The following is a 25,934-nucleotide window of genomic DNA, read 5'->3' as shown; positions in this document are numbered from 1 at the left end:
CATGGGACAATTCTAACCTGTACCACAGTCATCCGGCAATGTTTACGAGAGTGATTTGTTGTTCGTCATAGCCAGCGTAGCTTGGCGTTCTAGTCACTCGGGGAGAGCGAGAAATCGCACGCGCGAGCGAAGCGACGGCGGAGAACGCCAAGCTACGCTGGCTATGTTCGTCACGATTCCCGAAACCGCTGACTCACTTGCATTCGCTTTCCTAGAAACAGCAAATTACTCTGGAGAGACATATATACATTTCGCCGATAAAAGGTTAAAAATAAAACTTAAGGTAAAAGCTGTTAAAATTGATGCTAAACGTTTTCGATCTGTTCGATCATCATCAGAGTGATCAGAGTCATCATCACTCTGATGATGATCGAACAGATCGAAAACGTTTAGCATCAATTTTAACAGCTTTTACCTTAAGTTTTATTTTTACTCTGGAGAGAGTTAGTGTACTTAGAGCAACGATTAAACTTTTGGAACCCCAGAGGCCGCAAGCACTGATAAAAATTGCATAAAAGTCAATAAATACTTGCCATAATTTACAACTTTAAAGATCGACAATGCGTTCAGCTCTTCAAATAATAAATCCTCTGTGTTCTTTACAACGTCTCACCAATAACTTGCATTTTTGACATTTTTTAATGTTAAATACTGGCTTTACTTAGATTGACAAAATATTTACACCGTTAAATTAAGAAAAAGAAACATTTTTTATTTTGGATCAACAGGGGCTCCTAGTTTGTGGATTTCCTAATTGTAGCCAAGCTATTGTCTGAACTGAGATTAAGTTAAAACGCAACAACACGATGTCTGTTACCAGGCAAATAACACGAGTTACAACTCACCGATTCATTTCCGGTCGCTCTCATTGGACAAAATACGTCACGTGGTACAAAATCAGACGACGGGTTTGATATGCGACTCGAGATTTTGTAGAGAAGAAATTTACAAGCGAACAAACCTTTTCAGGTTCAACTTTTTAATCAAATCAACGTGTTCAAAAATCATGTTAGCCAAACAACTTGCCTCAGTTCTCGTGGTCGCTGCCTGGGAAGAAAACAACTGAAAAATTTTCATTTTAACTTCCCTCCAGTATAATTCCCTGACGTTTCATTCTAACCAGAAACGTATCATTTAAAATGGGCCATTTTCAACATGACTCGAGCTTAAAATAAAATAATTCGCTGACTTCGACAAAAAAATTTAGAATGTTCCTAAGACCTCACAATTTTTCCCTGACTTTTTGCTTGAACTGTGACTTTTGGATTGGGTAACCTGTGGTTCCTCGACCCAGGTCTCTGGTCGCACATCATCCGGAACCCGGAACCGCCATATTTTACGGTAATCTTGTGCAGCCAATATTTTCTTATTGGCTTTCTTCGATCGCCTCCTCTTCCATATAATCATTTAAATTCAACAGTTTAACACAGTAAGTGCTAAGTCTTCATTTCTCTCGTGAACGACAACTAGTATATGTCGTGTATGTGGTTGCTAGGAGCTCTTTGGTATCTGTGTATCTGAAGCCGGCATTTAGCCTACCGCCATGAGTGCAACTAAGGGAGAAAGAGATCGCTTAATAAACGAGCTTCCAAAGGTAAGGAGAATGCTATTAAACCAAGTTGTCATTTTCTTTTCCAGTTGTATGAAATTGACCGCCCAGCGGCTCTTTATAATCGATCTGCAAATCTAAACTTGTCTTTAAATATCGTAGGAAAAAAATAAGTTATTTTTAAGTTTAAGCTTATATAAATATATAAATGTGCTATTATCCAGTTACTGCTGCTTATACTTTTCTATAAATGTAGAAAATATTGATGACTGTTTGAAGGAAGCATTTTCCCAAAGGGATTCTATTAATAATCACTAATAGGCTAGCTAATAGGGCTCCAAGGCACATGCTCAAAAAAACCCGGCGAACGAACGTTCGGTAATCGAACCCAATCGAACACCAATTGTTCGATTGGGCTCGGTAATCGAACATAATCGAACTCACAATAAAATCTGGTCAATCGAACAACTGAACGTTCGATAATCGAACAAAGTAAAAAGTTTGATTACCAAGCGGTCAACATCTGTTTGTTTATATTGTGGACATTTTGTATGGTGCACCATCCCCCTGATTAGTCCTCCATGATTTTCTTAACAACAGGCGGATTCCAAACATACCGGTAATCGAATCGGATTGAGTTCGATTGTGTTTGATTGGGTCAAAAATAGAACTCACAGCAAAATAGATGAGCGATTTTGTTGGATTACAATCGTTCGATTGGGTTTGATTGATTTTTGATTCGATTTTGTTCGATTGGAAAAAACCACCCCCTCCGGCCAGCACAATGCCCTGCCAAAAAAAGGCTCCAGGCTCCATAGTAAAAATTATGGGGATCCTGGGCTTCATTAGTATGATATTATAACATATTGATGACTGCTTTAAGAATTATTTGTGGGGTCGAGAATGTAACAACCCTGCAAGTTGCGACCATTTAAGTCACCTTGGCGACTAAAATTTTGGAACTGATGACTAAATTGTACATGAGGAGCAAGTAACCACCCCGGCGACCTCAGGGCTTGAGCAAACTATCATCCGAACTGAAAAAATTCTCTGTCTGCTATGAATTCACTTTGAAAAATTAGTTGTTCTGTTATTAAACCTACTGGGGAAAAGTACCACTAAATTTCTGGGTTTTGTAAAAATTAATGATGTTGTCATTTTTTATTCCTTCTTTTCTTTTGTTACGTTTTTTCCCGGGAAAAATTTTGTGGTAACATTTTGTTTCATTCTCCCTTTTTGGCACGTAGATTAATCAAATAATGATATATTATTTTTTGGGACCAAAATTTCCCATTGGCAACATTACCTAAAGTAAATAGTTGCCAAGTGGTCACTAAAGAATAAAGTTAACTTGGAGGGCTGTGTAGTTTGTTTGCCTGATTATTTCTGATTTGTCTTTTTTATTTCATTTTTTTTTTTGCTTGACAACATTATTGCAATAAGGTGTAAGTAAATTGCAACTGTAATTAACCAAGTAACAAATGGAGATACAAGTTTTTTTTTTGTTTTTTCTTTGTTTGTTTTAATTTAGTTCTACACAGCTGATGCAGCTCCGAGGCAAGCTCTTAACTTTCACCCCAAAACCAGGGATGCCTGTTCTACTGGAAACACTGGAAATATATCGTAAGTGTGGACTTGCTAAGGAGTTCTCAGGTAACTTCTTTACAAAACACAGTGATCCAAATATTTAGGGGAAAGTGTATTTCAAGATCGGTGTGGGGGCTTAGGAGGGGTGTCAAACCAAATTCCTTCCAAAGGGTTTGGATACTTTCTGAAGCAATTTATTTTTAGTGCCTATATTAATATGTATATTAATTTTATTAATTTTCCCAATTATATTATCATTAGTTTAAAGGTGGCCAAGTCAATAGTTGTTGGTGACAGTGCTGTGGGAAAAACATGTCTCGTCAACAGGTGTGTGTTAAGTACATTTACTACTTAAACCATTATGAGCCACCTTAACTGACATTTGTTTTGGAATCCTTTGCAGATACTGCCGCAATTTGTTTGACAGAGACTACAAGGCAACCATTGGTGTAGACTTTGAGGTTGAGCGGTTCATGATTCTTGATCAAGAATTCAACATGCAGATGTGAGCAGGACATTTTATACATATTCATGAGGCTGTCAAGCCCTTGTACCAATTATTATGTTGTTGTGTACATCATAAACCTACAACAGTAAGTTTATCATAGTGCTGCAAATACATGCAAAAGGCATGATTGCACTCTCACCTCACATTGTGTATGTGGGGAAATAGGGGTAGGGGAGTGGGTGTCTGTACTTCCTGCTTCCCTTACCTTGTACTCCTGGATTGCACTTTCTACTGAGGTTCCTGACCCTGCTTTATCTATTGCAAAATGTTACACAGTTTTTCCCTGTTTCTCCCGCTTTCCCCCCCTGTGTGCCTACTACTCCTGCCATCTTGTCTACTACTCAGTACTGGATTTTGTGGAGAGTTTCTTGTATGTTTCCTGGCTTCATACCAGGAAGACTTTGGGTGTTATTCTCCCAGTACAGCCCTCACACTCGATTATAAGAAGCAAGTGCAGTGACCAGTAATAAATAAAAAATGTTGCTTATTTAATAATATTTTTATTTGTTGAATATCTCATTACTCTGCAGTTGGGATACAGCTGGCCAAGAGAGATTCAAATGTATGGCAGCATCTTACTACAGAGGAGCTCATGGTAAGCTCACACTTCTCTCTTGATTGCCAGCAATGATGGGATATCTAATTAAAAATTGGTTCATGCTTTAGCCTGCACTATTGAGCTATGGAGTATGCAGGAAGTTTTGAGAGCACGAAAGAAGCAGTTATAGCCGAGAACAACTCTAGCTTCCTGAGTGCTCTTCAAACTTCCCAAGTGCAACATAACTTAATATGATGCACAGCTTAACGCATGAACCAATTGTTTTATAACATTGCTGGTAAAAATGTACATCAAAACCTGCCCAAAAAGCCTTGTGTGAGATCAAAAAATTTCTGGCAAATCAATTTTAAAACTGATTTCCAGTCCGTATTGCGCAGACTCGGGGTTTGTTTTTGTTTTTGTTTTGAATTCATTGAAATGTTACACTTCGGTGACAGCATACATGAGGTTTTTGAGTCCGCCATTACAGTTCATTTCGTTTCGAGAATTTCCGATGAGCTGAAACGTCGGTTTGAAATAGCGTCAAGGTTCTTCTACTTGTTTTTATTTGTTCTGCAAGGATATCTTGCATTAATAATGAAGAAAACGGTAAGTTTGTCGAGGAATTTTTAGTTTTGCTTGTAAACATTCATTCGTGTGAGGCTCACATAAACATTGCAGCCAAGATTGCGCAGTACGGACTGAAATTCATCTTTAAGTACGGGTATACTAAACTTGATTATGTGGCACTGCTAGCTATGTTATATTGTGACATTGTATTTGACTAACGTCATGGCCTGCAATACATAAGAAGGGCACCAATTACATAGCTATCTGCATGCTTGCCAACCTATGATCATCATCATCATCATTGCTCCCTGCACCAGTAGGCACATAAGGCTACACGTGGCCATGTGATGCTAACCATTATTAATAACACACTTCCAAAAAAAGTGATAGCCCTAATTAAGAGCAAGCTCACAAACATCTATGATGCAGGTTTCGTTTGTTTCTTTGTTGATAGTGTGTCTGTTTCTCTTGTAGTGATTATTTTAGTGTTTGATTTGACAAATATCAAGTCCCTTCACAACACAAAGTAAGCTTGCTTTGTCCTTTTGCTTTGTTTGTTATAATTTCAAGTTGTTTGCATGATTAGTTAATAAATGACAATCTAGTTGTTGAGAGACCAAGGTAGTCACTGACCTTTTGACACAATGGCCGCGGCCGCACTTGAGAGTTAACTGAGTTAATTTTCTAGTAACCCGGTTAAAAATTTCCTCACAACTTAACTCGGTTAAAGTAGGGTTACGAAAACTAACTCGGTTAATATTTTTTAGCGGCCGCATTAAAACCAGACTGAAGAAACGTGCTATTTATAAACAGGCAAAATGGCCGGCTTCCATGGTCACGCTATCACTTGTACCATTATTCTCCTACTGTTTGGGTATATTTCAATGCGTTCTCGTCTTATGCAGTTTTTTTCCTTTTAATGCGTTCAACGCAAATATCAAACGCAGTTCAGTGCTTCAAACATGTTCAGTTGATCTGCAATTTCTTGCCATGTTTTCGAACTACCGCTTCCTTTTATTGCGCTTTTGTGTTCCCTGCAGAGATCTATCAAAATTTCTTCCTCTCCCTTAGTCCATGGAGTTCTCTTTCGGCTTTGAGTTTGAGAAGTTCCTGTGGTACCCGCTGTGGAACAGTTTGAACTTTTGCCTTCTGATGACTGAGGCGAATGCGGTGTTTCAAAAATTGCAGGCGTAAATGCACTGCGTAGACTTGCCGGATACGGCGAAGCCGCAGCCGAAGTAGCTTGCTGAACTAAATAATCGTTCCCCTGGCTCTCCAGTTCTCTAGTACTAAGGGCAACTAATGAATTAAACCACGAACTGTGCAAATTGTGACCAGCCACCATGTTTGCGTGTTAAGAAAAACATCGATCTTCGAACATCTCATCTTACACGGTGATGATTGACAGATTTGACAACCAAGACAATTAGTCGAATCTGATAAGAAACCACTAACCTGGTTAAAACCACACAGAAAGGTAGTTTAGAATTAACCTAACTGGGTTAAAAAATCTTTTGTTCTTTGATTAATTTCCATGGGAACCGCTACCTTGGTTAAGAGTCGGTTAACTCTCCAAATACGCGGCCGCATTAGACACTTTTTTAACCCAGTTAATTTTAATTGATTAATTGGAAATAACTCCGTTAATTCGTTAAGTGCGGCTGCGGCCAATGTTATAAGACAAAAATGGTTTAGCCATACAGGTTGTACGTATACCTTGGCAGTCAAAGAGTATGTGTGATTGTTGACCATTGTTGCTGAGTTCTGACAGACTTGTTGGAATTAAATATAATTTTTTTTAAATCATTTACCAACTGGTCAACCATTGGGTTTTGCCTTCTGACCAAAAGCAGTGCCAACAGTTGGGGTGCTGGGCACCATGAGCACTGGTGAGCGAGAAAAGCAAAATGTTAGAGCAGTTGTAAAACCAAAACCAAAGTAATCACTCTGGCCAATCACAAAGAACACAGAAAATCCAGTGAACCAATCAAAACTCGAAGCAAATACATGTAGCTGGCATGAAGCGCGGGAAAACGTGTGCGAGCGAGTCACGATTAGTTTTGGTTTTAGTTCTGATTGGCTGAGAAAGTGGCGCAAGATTTTTTAGCCAATCAGTAAGCGTAGTAATGCAAAACCAAAGCAAATGCAATTAACTTTCGACACTCAAGTGAAAACCGCTCTATCACATTATTTAGCTTTTTATTGAGGATTAACTAATGCCATATATCCCAGGTTCAGGTAATTTTTGGGATGGGATTCTGGCCAGATAATGTAGCTCATTCCCTGACTGGGCAAAATGGACAAATCTTGTTTTTTCTTGTTACAGACAATGGCTGGAAGAGGCTTTGGAACAAAACACAACAACATGTCCAGAAATTTTTCTTGTAGGGTCCAAGAAGGATCTCTGTGTAAGCAAGTTTTTTTCAATGTGTGTTCTTTTCAATATTTTAGTGAAAAGGCTAGTAAGTTTCTTTATCAAAGATATGCATGTATAGTTGAAAATGGTGGGCTTGTAGTTTTATCATCCCTCCAGACCCTTCTTGTGAGATTAAGGAACAAGAATTGAAATCTAGGGCATAACTTAAAGGGAAACCTAACATAGGCAGAAAAGACTGCTTAAAATTAGTTGGTTTGTACTAAATAAGGAGTTGTTTTAACAACTCTTTATTTAGTACAAATGTTAAAACACTGAGTTGCAAGTGAAGATAGGAAATTCTATCGTAACGTGGCTGTATTTATCTTCACCACAGAAAAACAGTGATTTCTCGCAGATGGAGATGAATGCATTAAAAGTGGCGGTTGATATAAATGCAGAATACTGGAGTGTTTCATCCAAAACAGGTACTAGCTGACTTAAAAGGCTAGGTCACGGTGTTTTAGGCAATTCTATTTACTGTATTTTTGTTAATGAAGTGCTGTAAACTTCAAATTGGAGAGCAAAAGTCATTTATTTGCAAATTACGGCCTCATACATACAAGGATAATTGTCGAGCATTGGACCGATGTTTTCAAGTTTATCCGAGCAAAATCTGTTTTAATCTTCTCCAATGTTGCCCACCCATGCCCCTTTTAGCCTTTCTGTGTTTCTTTTGAGTTATTCTACAGTTTTAAGCCGTTTCAGTAGGTCAGTGTCGAAATTGCCTAAAATTGCGTGAAATAGCCCAGGGCTTTAGTTCTTGGAGTTTTGAATGTTTTGCTGTAAATCATTTTAAGTTGTTCTACAAGAAGTAATAGCCCTATTTATACCCGGGGTAGCCGACGCTCGCGGGGGCGTCGCGCGGCGCGGTCGCCCCGGGGCGCGCGTAGCCCTCCCCTCCAGGGGCCGAACGCACATACGTGGGTCGGCGTGCGTGGCGAACCTCAATCGACTGAGAGCCTGTGGAGTAGACGGAGGGAAGTGTTCCGGCCTTTTGTTTTTTTTCATGTGTCGATATTTATTCGTTTAGTGCGTCGTTGTTCTATTTTATTTTGAAAAATCGATTTTTCGGGTTCGGATAATCGTGATACCCGGGATTTATAAGAGCCTTTTCAGTTTCTAACTTACGCAAATTCGGTGACTAGCTTCAAAACTTTTGCAACAACAACAATTTTTAACAATCCGTACAGTTTGTACAAACAACCAAAAAAATGTGCTTGACCTGCAGGTAGTGACCAGACTCGTACCCAGTCGCTATTTATCCAATCTTCTTCCGCCCCCCAAAACACGTAAATAGCGACTGGGTACGAGTCTGGGTAGTGACATCATCAAGGCAAGTAGTGGAGTAACAAAAACAAAAAATTAAACTGCATCAATACAACTTGAAGAGAATACAGAAATGAAGAAATGGGGTAGAAATGAAGCAAAAAGAGCATGGACGAGAGGGAGTTGTGAACAAGGAAGTATAAGATGAGCTTTTGGTTTGCGAATATTTTTTTTTCTTCTAATTCAAATAGTTTATTGCTGGCAAAGAACTAATAACAACTTTTGCAAACTGAAAATAAACGTTCGGCTTGTTTTAGAGTTAATAGATTTTGTAGATTTTTTAAGTTTCATGGCGTGAACTCAATCTTATAACGGTCTCTTAAGTGCTAGACCTTTTGGAGACTAAGGACTGTTTGGTATGTTTGTAGGTGAGAATGTCATGGAGTTTTTTCGTCGTATAGCAGCGGTAACGTTTGAACAAGCAATCCTTCGTGAGCTGGAGATGCATGGAAATAGAATTGGAGGACCACAGATTGGAAGTGGAGGTGTTTTAAGTAAGTATTTGTAATACTTGTGGGGATGCACTCTTATCGTCTTGTCCTTGGTGAATCATCTACTGAGTGCGGAGTCTGCCGTCTTCGAGCTGCTGCACACTCATACTTTGTGCAACTTAAAAGTCCAATTAATAAGATATTTTTTCTTTTGGCCAAAGTGATGTTAAGACTTTCCCTTGGCTTTGCTTTGAACATTTACCAAAATATCTATCTTTAAGTTAACTGACTGATTGTTTAATTAATAGCTAATCCATAAAATAAATTAACGGAAACTTGCCTGTTGTATGCTTGCATCAAATTAAACATATACCTGATCGAAGAAACATTGACCCGTGAAAAGCCAAAACGATAAACGATGTGCCCCAAATGTTTACTGGGAAATAGGAATAAGTAATCGTTTTCTGTGACAGAATGAACATTATCATACGACAGGTTGCATAAATTATGCTCTTAAAGCTCTCAAAGAAAATATTTCCGTGATTATAAATATATAAGATAGTACTAAGCTTACCAATGCTATCTACCCATAATTCCATTCGGTCGTATCGTTCATGGTTTGAGCTTTTCACGGGTCAACGTTTCTGCATTGTCATTGGTACATGCATGTCAAGAAGGCAGAAAATAATGGGCCGGCAATCACAACAACAAGATAGAATATGTTCTTGATTAAAATCAGTTCCAAATTCTCAGAATTATTAATTAAAACGAAACATATATTGCAATCAGTTAGGATAATATCAATAAAATCGAGTTTGCGGAGTGGCACAAAAAGGGTTGACAAAATTATTAAATACAAAAGAAAGCAAACAGACACCTCATTAAGGTGCTTTTACACTGGGTAATGTACGAGTTGCTTTTTCATTCCAATTAATATCACAGGAGTGGAAAAGAGAAGAAAAGAAGAAGAAGAAAAAGAAAAACGGCAAAGATCAAAGTGCTGTGCCGGGGGTCGCGGTCACTAGTTACTTGATGAGAAATTCAAGGCATGCGCGGCGGAACAACACAGCTGGTCTGTGATATCACGGGTGCGCACAGCTGCCCGAAACTAATTTGTGAAGATGAAAGTAATCTGTATTGAAGATGGGACATGATAAATATACTGTCATGATCAGGAATTTCGCATTCGAAATCATTTCTGATTAAGTTATGACTGTGAACTACCAAGCACACCGTGTCTTAAGACGCTGCTGAATACAGTACTGCAATTGTTGGACGAGTACTGACTGTATTTGCTGACTGGATAACGTGAATTGAATGATGGCTATGCTGCGACAAATCAGCTTCAAATTAGAAATTAACGAAGACCGAAAATGAAGGGAAGAATTTACTTTCTATACTTCATACGAAACGCTCTTTTTTCTCAGAGATTTATAAACAAAATAGGAACAAAATTGTAAATTGAATAAATGATACTTTTTAAAATGCCATTTGTATTGATATATGTTATGAATTTTAATGGTGTCAAAAGTGTACAAAGCTGACGTGTGATTATATTTTACAAAATATAAGAATGTGTGATATAGTTTTGTGATTTGTAGTCCCTTTCCAATTGGAAAAGTGCATTTGACAGCCCAGTCTTGTGTGACAGCAAACATTCAGAAAAATTTACAAAAAGCTACAAGAAGTATTGTCTCTCTAGTGAATGAGATGCTAGTCAATCACAAGTTACAGTGTACCTTCAGCAATTTTCAGGTCGCTCTTACAGTTTAATTATACAATAGCGTTTTATTCTCCAGTGAGAAAAGGCACTGAGTTAAATGTCTTGCCCAAGAGCACAACACATGACCCCAGTCAGCGGTCACTCCAACCCGGAGTTTAACGCGCTGACCATCAGCAGGCTGCCGCCCTCTCATTAGAAAGCCGTTAATCGTTTTAAAAATACTCTTTTCCTCATTCAGTATTGGGCATCCGAGTTTGCTTAACCACGATATAATGCACAAGACTTGACTTGTGAAGCCACTTCGCAACATACTACGTACTTTATATCTTACGACTCAAATAAATCTCAAGATAAAAGCCTAGGTGCAAAGAAGGCAAGAAGCAATTTCACTAAAACAGAGCTAGTTTGTTAAGATTCGGGAGGATTGAAATGGACTACAAACGTACCATTTGATTTTTGTTTCGTCAAAATATCCAAAACCAAATTTAAATTATATTATTTAAAAGCTGAATAGGCGATTTGCACGATGACATCATTTGACTACAACTACCAGAATCCTTCGCTTTTTCTTTTTCTCATTCTTATGAGAGCATTTTTCTAAAAACTCCACTGTGGATTCAAAATTTAAATAATAAAAGAAAAGCAAAATGAATTCTAGAAGTTGTAGTCAAATGACAACATCGTGCAAATGTGCTATTTGCCCCTTCTCGGAATCCAAGTTGTTTGCAATCAGTATTTAATTTTGGGTGGATTTGCATCCCTTCCATTCAAGGCTGTGCTTGCGCATGAGCGTACTTCAGGCTCTGCAATATACAACATCACCAGGCCGCGATCCTTATGGTCAGTACTGATCGTCTCCAATTTGAGAGTCCGCGATACATGAACTTAAGGTCGTTCTGCGCAAAATCTGATTGGCTTTCAATAAAAAATGAGCACTCTGCGCATGCTTAAAAACGGAACTGGTCAGACGTTCTGACATTTTCGTCCCCAGAGCCGCTTGTCCCTCTTAGCCGGCGAAGCCTGTGCACGAGAAACAAGTGGCTCTGGGGACACATGATTTGATTGGCTAGATTTTAACAAAAATAAACAGGCAATCAAATGAACCGTTTTAAACCCATTTGTAATACGAGATTCTAAAAGGGTTGTCATTATTGGCTAGATTTGAAACTCCCTTTATTAAAATCTAGGCAATCGAATCATATGTTCCCAGATCCACTTGTTTCTCGTGCACAGGCTTCGCCGGCTAAGATGGGCAAGCGGCTCCGGAGACGAGAATGATGTTCTCACTCTTACTGCTGACCGCGGCTTCTGGGAACGATGCGATAATGCCACAGCCTGTTTACAAGACAGCTTGACACAATTCATTCTCGTCCCCATAGCCCTTTTGTTTCTCTTAGCAGGCTAGGCCTTGGCACGAGAAAACGAAGGGCTTTGGGGGACATAGGATTTCTGAATTAGTTCGAACTTTTTTGATTGGTTGTTTGGTACAAAGAATTCCTAAACGGAAGTCAAAAACGTAACGACTCTCACGCATTCTTTTGAAACGTCGTGACTGCATACATGACGACCAGAAGTCCTTTAATCTAGGACTGGAAATCCTGTCTCTCCAGAGCCCTTCGTTTTCTCGTGCCAAGGCCCAGCCGGCTAAGAGAAACGAAAGGGCTAAGTTCACAATTACTCACGAGCCCAAGAGCAAATTCTGCAAACGAGGCGCCCGTATAAAAATAGCAATAAATGTCACTATGCCAGTTATTATAGAGACCCAGAGCAAGGCTCGATCCAGGACCTTCGCGGCCATGATCCACTCCCAGTGACGTATGGCTAACTCGTTTTCTTCAAGTTCCTCGCCATTCTCATCCAGAACCCCTGTAAATGACACAATACTTTCGCATTCCCATGCTCCGTCAGATTCGAGGCTGTTCAACATGTTGTCATTGCCAGCGCTGCTTCCATTCAAGTCTGGGCTCTTCACAGAGTTGGCATAGCGCAGGCCTCCGTAGTCGAGATTTTTCGATATTATGAACACATTTTTTAACTCAGTGACAAGACCATCATCTTTTCTCTCAACATTCCCCGTCGTGGTTTCGTCTATAACAGTGAAAGCTCCATTTCGCCTGGCTTCGTGGTTATCTTTGTACTCCGTCACACTTCTGTCTCGCCGTACGGATTTTTTGCGTTTGGGTTTCGGACAGCTTCTCTCGACGGTTTTCCTCAAAAACACAACTCGAGCCGTCCACTCTAAGAACACCTTTCTCATCCACCGAGGCATTTTAGTGTTTTTACGCGCTGTAAAGTTTAAAACAATGGTTGTCGCCAAGAGTGAAATGCTGATTTCGACGCTGGTAGCCAAATAGTACTGTCCAAGGAGCGGGAAATCAAACGGCGGGAATATATTCGAGGTGAGCTGCTGGAAAACAGTCATGGCGAGCAACACAGTAATACTCAGTCCAATCCTCTCTCCACACTCCGGAGGGAGAATGAAACCCAGAAATATCATCGTGGAAATGAGAAAACACGGAATGATGAAATTCACACAGTACACGTAATACACTCGACCTATCGTTATGGTAACCGTGACATCATCAAATGCATGGTACTTGTACTGGACAACGTTTCTCTTGGACGTGATGTCCAGGATTTCCCATTCACCATTTTCTACGTACTGATTCGATATCCCAGTCGTGTTTTCTGGAGACATACTTATTTCCTTGCTGTTTGAAGCCCAAGAACCAAACTTGAGCGAACATGTTTGCATGTCGAAAGGGAAGTAGGTCACATCTAAAGCGCAGACTGTTTTAAAGAGCGCAGGGCTCAGCCAGTGGTTTTCCCCGTTTGATCTCATGGTAACTTTGGTTTTGAATGATGTTGGTCCGCCACCGATACGGTCTTGGAGGTCAACGCTGGAAATAGTGCAAATCATTGATTAGTCGTTTTAAACAAGAGGACATCGATCAATAGAAGTTTTCTGACAAATTTACTATATAAACATACTATAAGCATACGTATATATGCCAAGATTGAGCTATTTTTAGCAACATAAATGTTTCCCTTGATTTGCCTTTTGTATGATTCAGAACCTTGCCAATACACAAGGTACATCTCTAATCGAGCTTAAACCGGATATAGGTTGTCTAAGGCCCAGGCCAAACGTCGAAATTCACACTGAGCGAATACGAACGTGTGAAGATCGACTGTGGGACAAACTTCGATCTTTTCGTAAAACGAACTTAATGAATAAATTTAGAATTTGTATCATGATGTATTTTAGCCTGTAATTATTCGTTCTTGCTGCTCTTAGTCTGACTGTGGTTCGATGCACGGTTCGACGAATTATGTTCGATGTTTGACCCAACGGTCAAGCTTTACCTGTTTGGGTCGACCAAAACTGCAATTTAGGTCATCTCATATGAAGTTCGACGTTTGGCCGGGGCCCAATCGACTTAACCGTAAAAGCTCTATTAACCCCCCTTCCCCAGGGGGGTCATACTCCCTTTCCAGAGACCTTTCCAAGGGTAAGGGGACATAGCAGAGCGGGGAGGGGGGGGGGGCTTATTTCAAATCTTATATCAGTTAGGGTACTTATAAGAAGATTAAAAAGGCTTTTTATGTTTTAGTACTGTCTGGTAGCACATTTTCACAAAACAGTAAGAAAAATAAACATGGAGAAATGTTCCTGTTTTTTAAAACCTTAAAAGGGACCTGACTGCACCATAATACGATAATGCAGGGTTCAAGATGATCGTTGCATGAAATTGCATACGAGCATAATAACCCCGAAAAAAGGTACAGGGATGAAGAAGAGACAGTACACTGCTGTATGTTAAAACCTATTATAAACTTGCGACTTTTTTTTGCCTTCAAGAATTTATCGTGCCATCTTGGGTTTTTCAATGTCTTTCAAGATGGATTTATTTTGTTGCACATGCGTACTATCGCATTACAGGCGCTTTAACTAACATTCTCGTCCCCAGAGGCCGCGATCCTTTTGGCAGCACTAGCGTGACCAGATGGATCGCAGCCTCTGGGGACGAGAATGTTTAACTAATTGTTATTCCTTACTTGTTGTACATGAGTATGTCTGGTACCCAGACTGTTTCGGCGCTCGTTTGAATGGTTTCAATTCCGCCATACTCGAAAGGATTCCATTGGAGAAACGGATTGTGCCATTTCTGAGTGGAAAAAACAAGTTTTTAATTTATTAATGTGATTCATCTTCGAGTAGCCTGTTTTTGAACACAAAACTTGCTTAATCAAACCTTGTAATTCTATGATATTCTACTACTGCTATTGTACAAATGTTCTGACATAAAATAGAAAAATTCAGTTGTTTCCTCTGTTTCAGTGACATGCCTGTAAACTTGCTATCTCGTTGAGATATGGAGCTAAGTGCATGACCACTATAAACACATTTTTTTATAAGTGATAAAGTGACATTACCTGTCGCACCCAGCCATAAACTGTGATTGTCTGCTCTCTAGCATTCTGAAAGGAACAAAAGCAAAAGCATGCATCAGGAAACTTGACTGGCCAGTACTGGAGCCGCCGAAGAAAAGCAAACGCTCGAGACGTCGGCAGTCCAAATTCAAAACTGAGTAAATTGCTTTCGTCAACTACAAGTTATGTGTCGCTGTGTCGCCGACACAACACGACAGCCTTTTTAGACTTTAGGCTAATCTGACAAATACCTCTAATGGCTTTTTAATCGTCTCCTTTAATAATGAACGTCGTCTCCTTTAATAATGAACTTACCACTTCTTTGATGGTGATGAGTACAAAATCGAAGCGCACCTTGACCGGTTCCGATTCATTGAGACGCGGTAAGAAATCTTTCCTGTAACCATCGAACAGTTTCATGGAAAGGTTCTGTCTCACAATGCTAATTTCCTCTTCTGCAAATAGACACTTCTTATTTAACAAGAATTATAATAATAAAAATAATAAAACATTTCGCCGAAAAGGTAAAACAGTGCGTGGCTACGTCTTCGTCTGTGGCGACGTCGCGTCCTGTTGCGCCTTCTTGCTCTGGCGCTACAGTGGTTTTAAATGAGGAAAGTAGCTGCTGTAGGAAACAGATCAAGACATACTACTAACTAACAGTGATCTGTCTTAACTATCTCTGCGATTAGGTCAAGATCTAAAGTCTAGCGGCCGCTCTCTCAGTCGGGGGGTTCCATGGCTGGTGCTAGGCCCCTTGGCCATGCTATTCATGGTATTTTGTGTTTGCGGGATCGTAACTCCTGGTTGGTGTATGGGCTCTAGCATCTCAGTAATAGCGGCCTGGCCGTTGCGCTTTGTAGGTTAAAGTGAATCTGTAGTTATGCGCTGATTTTTGGGGCCAGTGAAGCTGCCTTAGGACAGGCTTGATATGATCGTATTCTTTCGGTATCGCGGCCGCAGCATTCTGACATTTTGTAGGCGATCTAGAATTTACTACCTATATACTCTAAAGTAGGCAGAAAACTGCCCATTTTCATGCCATTGAACGCCCAACATCAGCGAAGGGTCTGGAACCGAGATTAGCATGTTCTCGCTCCGTTTCAGCCCTCCTAAGTTCTCAGCCTCACTCGACCAGGGTCATTAACTCTGGATTAGTGCTTAAAACCTGCCAAAAATCCTAATAACATCGCGCCTCTTTTTTAATTGCTTTTTCCTTAATGTTGTAGTCAAGAACAATTTATCAATTCAATTTGTCACTAGTATTTTGAAAAGCCGACTTTGTGGCGGCCGAAGAAACTGGACACAGTAAGCTACACGTATAATCGGCGGTGAAATTAAAACTAGCCGAGCCAGTGGTAATCCATCCTTAAATAATTAAACTGGTAGCTATGTTAAGAGCTGCGTTCTAATATATTCAGAGCGAAAACACTTGGTAATAAAATGTTTAAAAAATGTGATAAATAATGACATTTTCTTCAAGCATGTTCGGTATCTACGGAAACCTTTACAAGTGCCAACTAATGTGTGGAAAATTTCTGCTACAAACAACCTTGAAAACCATCAAGTCGATTTCGTCATGAGTAGTGTTATAAGAAAGAGTATTGACCTGCGAAAAAAATTGTAGTCAATGGCTACTTTATGTAAGAAATTTTAACATAGGAAAACATTTTTTTTTTTTTTGGGGGGGGGGGGGCCCGCAGGGGGGGGAAAGGGGACGGGAAAAACGGAGAAAAAAAAAAACGGAACCGGGCCAGGGGAGGCGAGCGCTCACCCGCCACCTCTCCCCCAGTTTTAATGTTTAATAATGCTCTCCTAATAAATCCTCTCCAATTTTTACAAAATCGTTTCAAGACCTACTCCTCGTTTTTCAAGAAACTCTTGTTAGTTTTTTCGATTTGTTCTATATATAATTTCGTGTTTCGCGCAAAAAACTAACTTAAATTAATGCACATTCGTTAAATTTGGCATTTTCTTGTTTCGTGGTGTGACGTTTGACAAAATAGAGAAGTTTTAAATGCATTCCTGGTACCATGCAGATGCCAGCTTTTACTTTGTTTAAATTAAACCACGAAAAAATTAAAATCGAAAGGAAAAACACTAGGAAAGTGCGTTTGATAACAATTTCCACCCTCGGGCTCTTTAAAAATGTAGTCACAATATAATTTTTTGTCCTATCTAGCGATATATAATACAGACATGTGCATTACAGCCTAGTGAAAATTCTGACCATCTTGTTTGCCTCCTGTCTTTAGTTATTTAAGTTTAATTTTTTTCGATTCTAACGACGTCCTTTAGCCTCGTTCTAATAGCTCATTTTTCATATCAAACGTATATGGCAATTAAAATGGACCATTTGGCTTGCACCGTTTTGTTTTTAATATTTAATTATACACTACTGTATGTTATTCACTTACCACCTGACACGGTGAATTTTACTGACAAATTTTACTTTCCATTTATTCAATCCGCCGTGTTTCCTTTAATTTCGGTTTTAACATGTAATGAAAGCTGTACTGCTTTACTGTTCAGGGCATGCTCCATTCAAAGCGAGGTCAGTTCAAAATAATGCAGAGTGGCCAAGAAAAAACATACTACGCCTTCGGTCATAACATAAAACAATGCAATAATAACAAAAATCTTTCACCTTTCATGAACAGCGAGCAAATTTGTTCTTCCTGCGGAAAACATAACTGAAAACCTTGCACATTTGATAAAAAATTGTAGAAAAGACGGGGCTATTCGTTTCATTGTTCGACTAGACTTTGTTTTAAAGTCGTTTACATTTCAGTCAAACGCTTGACTCCGGCTGTGAACCATAGGAAGAGAATTCAAAAACCGTATGTGAAGAGTCTAGAACAAGACTTGAATCCTTTCAACGTGCGTTGATCACTTTATCACTTATAAAGCACATTTCTAAAACAAAATTTACAAAACCAAATTTATCATTGCGTGCAGTAACAGTATTTTATGAAGACATTTTATTAACTTTGATGAGAGCACGGCAAGAGTCGCCACGAAACTTGTTTTTCTCCGTGTTATTGAATGTTCTAGTTCTGTTCTCAAAATATCTCCATGGAAAAACCGAAATGCAAATATCAAGTTATCCTTGCAATAAAGAAGGATGATTAGTTTTTAGGCTGATTTTATCACTTGCAGTTCGCCAAAATGCAATGAAACAATGGTTTTATGCTCTAGTTATCTACTTGAGCATCCAACTGAAATTGACATTTCATGGGTATATGTTACAAATGGCGATCAAAGTAGCTCAGTTGTCTTGTTGACTCAATGTCACTTTGGTCTATTTACGTTGAAGGCATTAAAATCATATTTTTAGTTAGTTACGTTTAAACTTACGTTGTCCATCACAGAATACTTCGAATGGAAGAAGAACAAGGCTTTGTATGAACACCAGAAACGCGATAGAAGTTAAGGACGACATTAGATTGTTAACTCAGAAGTGAGTTTGCATGTAGCTAAGTGGATTGTCATCACTCTGGGCGAGAGTGCAAATTTTCATGTTTTGGAGATTGTTTAAAGTTTAATGAATTCCCCCTACACTCATTATTCGCTGACTTAAATTGTCACCTGAGGGTGAACGCAATGCCTGGTTATTAACTGTGTAAAACAAAAAACAAAAGTGATAAAAAACATTGAAAACTGCAACTGTGTAACATGTTATATTAGTATTTTGGCGACACGCTGCGAAATAAATAGTTTAGTAATGAGTTGAGCAGTATTACCTTGATCAAGTGTTATTTTTTTTCGGCCCACAAGTGTGATTAATTGTTAATATGAAGAGAAACATATATTGTGTAGGTGGTGGATATGTCGATATTTGCATCTTGACTAATGCCTACAACCTAACGAGCGGTTAAAAACGAAAGGTGCGAAGTTCACAGTGAGCTTTGGAAAATATCAGCAAAAAGACTGCAACCTGGAAAAATTATCAAATAAATGCTTGCCAACTCCAAATATATGAAATGGTTGATAAGAAATAGGTCAACAATTAAGTAAATTAATGTAAAAATTTTCATGAAAAATTGTGAACAATTTTATATGGCTGGATTATGAAAACGTGACACATTGGAAATAGTTACTTAAAAGCAAATCATCAGTTTACACGTGCTACTTTGCCCACAACTAGTCGAAAGCCTGGAACAGCCCATAATGTTTGTTGTGTTGTAATGCGACGAAAACTTCCTATCTACTAGCAAGGGAACAAGAAACCTTTAGTGTGTAGGAAAGCGACACTTCTTAGCCGTTCAGTTCTCAAAAGGGCCATATGCCTCACCTCCCCAGCAACGTAGTTCACATGCTGCCTTACCCATCCCTACACAGTGTTTAGCAAAGAGTTCAAAGAATTTTCATCCTCCTTACCTTTAGTTAATCATCATATTGTGTCCCTCAAACAGAAATATTAACATTGTGCTTACTTGAAGTACCATGCCCCGTTCTAACCTCAATAGTTTCTTGTTTTACGAACTTCACACTAAAAATGGGAGAGTACTGCGTCGTACCTTAAAGTTCCGAGCAAACGAAGCGAGTAACTACAAGCAGACCACCCTATGTGTTCGTGGTTAATAATTGTTGACACAAGGTTATGTTGAAATCAATGGCGCATATAAAAGATATATAGAGAAACATTACGTCGGCTTCGATTTACTACAAAATATAAATTAACTCTAAATGATTTTAAAAAGTTTAGATAAAATGTTGACATTTTGTAGGTAATCGAAGCCGACGTAATGTTTCTCTAAATATCTTCTATATGCGCCATTGATTTCAACGTAACTTTTTGTCAGGAATTATTAACCACGACTACATAGGGTGGTCTGCCTGCGCTTGTGGAGTAACTAAGAAAACCAACAACTGAAAGGATATTGTCTTGATTAACAGTAATAGTATGCCCATCAAGTGTTTTTTGTTCTACACACCCTTTACTACGTACTCTAAATGCAACCAACGAATAGTGCATCAACCAACAAACATCAAGCAGTGATCGAAACGAACGCTAACCAGCAGAAAGTTTGTTTTCAACCTTAATACACGATTATCAGTCATTATGTTGCTATTTGAATTAATAGCCGGAGTGTTTTGCTAAAATTCCCAAATTTAACTGATTACTAAGCCCAGGCTTAGGCGAGTTGAATCTCTTGTCGGGATCGGGAAATTTCGATTTCTAATGCATTTCCACTGTCTCTGCGAAAAAACAAGTTAACCTGTTTTCAGTTTTCTCGTTAACTTATCTCGGTTTTCGGTTTTTGGGGGCCATAGAGATTGAACTTTATTAATGGCCACTACGGTAACCAAACTGTAATTTCACAAGCGTTTTGAATACAGTGAGATAACAAAGAAAATAGTCATTAAATCAGTTATGCCGGCAGATGTTCAGACCTTACGAAAGCAAGTTTGGAAAAATATCGTAGCTATAGCCTGGTATAGTGGATGATATTTGAATTCGCTGTGTGCAATAAACTGTGTTTGAATCTGGCAAATTTTCGTTCGGTTTAATTTGCGGTCACCCACCAACAAAGGGCAGTCGAAAGTTCATTATCTGATAATGAATTCAGTAAGCTTAGAATAAGGCTTAGTGCTCTAAATAACTTTTTTTGCGGCTTAATTAAAACCAGACAGTGTCTCGCCCAGTGCAATAGTTTGGGCTGGAGCAATATAGCCTGCAGAACAGGCGGTTTATTTTTTGTGGGGTTATTGCGGATCGCGCGGCGCGTCCTCGCACTTCGCGCTTCCACGCCCGCCTGTTCTGCGGCTAGGAGCAATATTAATTGAGTGTCGCAAGTAATTCGGAATTGTTTTGGTTTTGCATTACTACTACGTGTGTTTAGAGCGGTTTTCAACTGAGTGTCGTAAAAACCAAAACCAAAGTTATCACTGACCAAACGCACAGGACCAAGACAATCCAGTGAACCAATCAAAACTCTGCGAAGGAAATACATGTAGCTAGCACAAAGAGCTACGAAGCCAGGGAAAACGGCGTGTATGTTTAAGTCACAATTGCCTTTGGTCTACAACAACAACGACCATTTTATTTTGCCAAAGAAATAATTATAGCATAAAATAAATTAACTAAAATTAACAAAAACATTACTCAGAATAAAAATAAACTAAACGAGCTGAGTAGTTAAAAATATTAAATTGCTACGACTAGGTTGTCCATGATTAAAGAGAGAAGACGGCAGAAAAATAAGATAAGACAAGTAATGAGTAATGAGTAATTGAGTACACTGTTATTAAGTTTAGTTTTACTTCTGATGGTTAAGAAGTTTTTTTACCGATCTCTAAGCATTGTGATAAAAATAAAATGCGAATTACTTTCGACACTCAAGTGAAAACTGCTCTATAAATTGACAACCAATCAGATACCGCAAACCAAACCAATAGCTACTTGGTCTCGTTTGTTTTCCCACGCTCAGTTGGAGCCAGTCGCAATTGTGTGCATTAGTTTCGAGTTCTTTTTGGTTAATTTGCGCTGTTTGCGTTTCTGGTGATCGACTCTTGTGTTTGTTTTGATTTCACGACCATTCAATGAAGCAGATAGAGGTTCCTCGCGTTCTTTCATTGCAAAACGTCTGGGTTTTTTTTTCTCGCTTCCCATTTTTATTTTGAAGTAAACGTCAAGGAACAAACTGTTTGCAGGATAAAACCTGCGAGTAAGAACCTAAGATTCTAGAACCAGTAAGGCTAAAATTTGCCAATTAGACCCCCTTTTGTCGTAAAGAACCTATTATTTTAGCCTAAAATTTAGATACGGGTTCTTATTTTCTAAAATTAATTGATTAAAAATTTTTACTTATGGGAAAATAATATAAGTCAACATTCTGATCCTCTTTGGAGATACCTACCCTAGGAGCGTTATCACTCTAGTTGCAAAGTAAATCTCAAAGTTGAAAATCATAAAGTACTTATTATTAATACAATCACAAAACACAAATCATATTAATAAAAATATATGTGTGATCAAGAGGTAATTCTGGATGATAAGCGCACCATTTTTACATAAACACTTATGTGGTATGCAAATTTTATATACAAGGAATAGGCCGAATACCACTAAAAGTTATATTAGCAACAATAAATTTTGTTCAGAAAACAAGAACCTATTAAGAACCTAACTAGTCTAGAATTGTGTTTATTACCCTTTGTACAAGAACCTGTTTAGGCTAACCTGAAAAAACTAGGTTCTTACTCGCGGGTTTTTAATGTACTTTTGGCGATCTGTGATTCAGAGTCAGGATTTTCAGTGGTCCAAGCTTTATAATTGCGAGGCCACAATGATTATCACAGTCTCATTTGTTCTCTTTCACCTTCTTCGATCAGTGTCCGTTAATTATAAACATGTATACGTGTGAAGGGAATCAGTGAGTCCTTTCACTATAGTAAACGAGCAATTTATTGTCACTTTGTTCAACATTACATTACATTTTCAGCATAATAATTATAGAGAGATTAGGCATGACGTTATACGGCAAACAGCAAACGCAAGCTTGCCTTTCATTTTATTACCTTTTTATGGAATTTTAAAATTAATCCCTCATAAAAATAGGGGACAAAATCCCACATTCACGACAAACACAAAACTACTCATTTCCGGGTGCGAACGCCAAACGGAAAACCGGGTAGAGGTTGAATTTTTGCCGTTTGCGGGAAAAATAAACGTCATGCTTAAGTAACAACTGTTCATGTACTGATTCAGGTTAATACTCTTTCTATTTAATTAATGTAATATTTGTTGACAGCAAGCAAAACTCAATTAAAACTAAGATACATGGAAAATATTTTCACTGAGTACCGGCTAAAAAGCAGTCAGTAGAAAAGAAAACCATTATCGATATTTGTCAATATCACTCGCGCTGCAGTTGTTCAGGGTCCCAAGGTGGAGGGGCGGGGGGGGGGGGGAGGGGAGGGGAAGGGCAGTGGCTGGAGCTCAAGAGCCTGGAGCCCCATTGTTTTGCTTCTTTGCGTGCAGAACGCCGAGTCCTGAGAATCTTTTCGACAGAGCCCTGGAGCCCTTAAACCCTTTGGGATCCTGACTGTTGTTTAGCATCTACTTAACAGTACAGTCATATAGTTTTCAACTATGCTCAATTTTTTTTCACTATTCAGTTCAATATAAAACAGGATGTTTGGTTATATTGAGGTTCTATTCGTCAACCAATGGTTCAGGATTCCCAACCGTTAGCTTGTCAAACTTGTGCCATAACTTCGGTGCCCGCAAGAATATTGCCGAAACTGTTACTATGCCCGCTATGATCGCTACAACGAGAAAGAAGCGATCCAGAATCCTTGCGACCAGAGTCCATTCCCAGTGCCTGATTGCCAGCTCGTCCTCGCTCAAAGTGTCAGTATCATCCATATACGGACGAGCTTCCTCATTCTTTTTAAGCTGGATATCTATCGACTCGTGCGATGCGTTGAATGGATACGTGTTGACACCGTAGTTCAGCTGGAGTCCATTATCCAGTTCCTTGTTCGTGGGTTCGGAGACTGAAGGCCCACAGTATATGGTATCACTAAACGTCACCATATTGAATCCTTGACTGTGTTGGTCATTATTATCCTCGGGTTTCTTCTTAATCGACCTATTGCGCACGTCGTTATTGATTCTAGATCTCTGCTTTTTTCGTAGGCTACGTCTGGTGGATTTCCGACGCATGATTTTTCGTTTCTCGGGAGTATTCGTCAGGAACACGATTCTCGCGATCCAATCAATCACAAGCTTTTTTACCCATCCGGGCATCTTTCGATTCGTTCGGTGGTAGAAGTTCAAAATCGTTGTCGTCACCAAGACTGAAGCTCCGATCTCCAGGATGATGGCAAAATAGTACTGTCCCAGGATGGGAAAGTCGTAAGATGGCATGATCTCTGACGTCAATTGCTGAAAGACAGTCATGGCCAACAGCACAGTAATACTCAGACCTATTCGCTCGCCTGACTCTGGCGGCAGGATAAAACCAAGAAAAATCATGGACGAAATCAAACAACACGGGACGATCAAATTGATGAAGTAATCCATGCTATGTCGTCCCATCGTCATATTAACAGTGATATCAACATAGGGCTCTGAACAACACTGATATGTCTGCTCGTTTCGTCGCATCTTCACTTTGTAAATTTCCCACTCGCCATTTTCTTGGAAACTGGAGGTTGGGAACTTGAGCTTTTTCATGGGCTTGATGTTCATTGTGCGCGCATCGTACATAAACGAGCCGAACTTGAGCTCGCATGTCTGAATATCAAAGGGAAAATACGTCACTTTTATTCTGCACAGGGTCATGAACGTCATTGGGTTGAACCATGTGTTGGTTCCGTTCGAGTACAGAGTAACGCCAGATTTGAAACTGCTTTTACCTCCCGCATAGTGGTTCTGGCCGTCATTGCTAAAGTAAAGTAAAAGAAAAAATAATTATACAAAAATAACCATTCACTGTTAACGACAACATTGGACACAAAACTTGGCCACCATTATGGATTTTGTGACGTCATACAGTCACAACCAATTAAAGAGCTGGCCGTGTGACGTCGTGCAACTGTGTGACATAATGCAACCCAACATGGCGGCGTGCAGAATCGCAAGCATCGGATCGATGACTGCTTCTACCTCCTGCAAAGCAGCTCTGGCAGTCTTTGCTTAAGTAAAAAATAATTATATCATATAATAAAAGAACCATCCTCTGTTACCAAAATTCTTGACCGCCATTTCGAATTTTGTGACCATATACGGTCGCTGTTGTTGCCTGATTACAGGGACAACAGTGTGACGTCATGCAATCCAAAATGAAAGCGTACTGGAAATTTTTATTTGTCTTCAACTTTTCCCACCACATATAATTTTCCAATTCGCGATAAGTTTGGATCATTTTTCAAAAACTAAAGAGTAATTTATTTCAAGGTGGATGTTTTTTCATCACATTGTCAAAAGAAAGTGGAAGAAATGTTTATTGTTAGCTTTTAGAAAATAGCACAAAGTAAATACGTGCGCTGATTGGTTAAAAATTGTGTTTCTATAACTCGATGGAGACACAGACAGTTGTCGTAGACACGGCAATCAATATTCACGGCGCTAAAATAAGCAATGCAAAAATAACAACTAAGAATTGTGTCAAATTTTAATGTCACAGCTGACAAAAACCAGGTTAAGACTAAACAAATATTTGCACACTTGGAAACAAGCGAGTAAGATGTTTACAGAGCCCGCTACACATTCAAAAATAGTCTGTGAAAGAAATTATCGAAGCGGCTGACCTTTCAAATTAAAGAAGTATATGAATTCAATTGGCGCAACTTCACTCCATTCTAGGCTTTGCAGCACTTCAGAACTATTCACAGCTCCTTAACAGAACAAGATATTCGTCCAAAATGCCGAGTCAAACTTCTTTTGACAGAAAAATAATGCACTTTCACCTCCAAGGTTCGAGTCGCTCGATCGGCAGCGTCAGTCGTCAAACCATTCGGTTACGTCGATGAAGCGAAATAAAACCACAATTCTTGTCAAATTCTTGACTCCTTCCAGTGCTTGACTTCAGTTAAACAATCGGCTTAGTTATTTCTCATAATTACATTAACTTTGGGGCCTGTTTTCTTTGTTTGTTTGGCCAAAAAACGGTGAATTTTAGCCTTGAAGCGAATGTTGAACAGTTGATTTATTTCTGTTCATTGACTCCCTTACTATGATTGGTTGATTATGTTCATGACGTAAAACCGCGAGGTGAAGAGAATCTACGTTTTGATGTTAAAGAAAGCGCTAAATATTACTTTGATGTGCGTTATTTTCTTTGTGCTGTTTTCTAAAAGAAATAGAAAACATGTTTTCTGTGTTTCTATCGAGTTATAG

At 39.0% G+C, this 25,934-nt stretch overlaps 3 protein-coding genes across 4 annotated transcripts in view; 1 reads left to right on the top strand and 2 right to left on the bottom strand.

The window, feature by feature from the left end:
- Positions 1-1,319: 1,319 nt before the first annotated feature.
- On the top strand, positions 1,320-10,594 carry LOC144647291 (ras-related protein Rab-34-like). Its single transcript, XM_078507074.1, has 10 exons — positions 1,320-1,594; positions 3,081-3,172; positions 3,398-3,463; positions 3,540-3,641; positions 4,175-4,239; positions 5,227-5,278; positions 7,079-7,160; positions 7,503-7,593; positions 8,863-8,988; positions 9,868-10,594. The coding sequence occupies exons 1-10, from the start codon at positions 1,544-1,546 to the stop codon at positions 9,948-9,950; spliced, it is 810 nt and encodes a 269-aa protein (XP_078363200.1). The 5' UTR covers positions 1,320-1,543; the 3' UTR covers positions 9,951-10,594.
- Positions 10,595-10,614: 20 nt separating this feature from the next.
- On the bottom strand, positions 10,615-18,545 carry LOC144647263 (neuronal acetylcholine receptor subunit alpha-10-like). The gene is made up of 5 exons (XM_078507040.1): positions 18,440-18,545; positions 15,398-15,537; positions 15,086-15,130; positions 14,708-14,817; positions 10,615-13,548 (listed from the first exon to the last, which is right to left on the bottom strand). Exons 1-5 carry the CDS (start codon positions 18,522-18,524, stop codon positions 12,327-12,329), a joined length of 1,602 nt encoding a protein of 533 aa, XP_078363166.1. The 5' UTR covers positions 18,525-18,545; the 3' UTR covers positions 10,615-12,326.
- Positions 18,546-21,894: 3,349 nt separating this feature from the next.
- Positions 21,895-25,934, bottom strand: part of LOC144647261 (neuronal acetylcholine receptor subunit alpha-10-like) — a 16,561-nt gene continuing 12,521 nt past the window's right edge. For both annotated transcript variants that reach the window (XM_078507038.1, XM_078507037.1), the window contains exon 6: positions 21,895-24,480. In XM_078507038.1, coding sequence (XP_078363164.1) covers positions 23,244-24,480 — 1,237 coding nt within the window. In that variant the 3' untranslated portion in view covers positions 21,895-23,243. The remainder of the gene's footprint in view (positions 24,481-25,934) is intronic.

The sequence above is a fragment of the Oculina patagonica genome, chromosome 3 (assembly GCF_052425735.1).
Source record: "Oculina patagonica isolate OP01 chromosome 3, crgOcupat, whole genome shotgun sequence".
Lineage (NCBI taxonomy): Eukaryota > Metazoa > Cnidaria > Anthozoa > Scleractinia > Oculinidae > Oculina > Oculina patagonica.
This window is presented reverse-complemented; position numbering and strand designations above follow the sequence as displayed.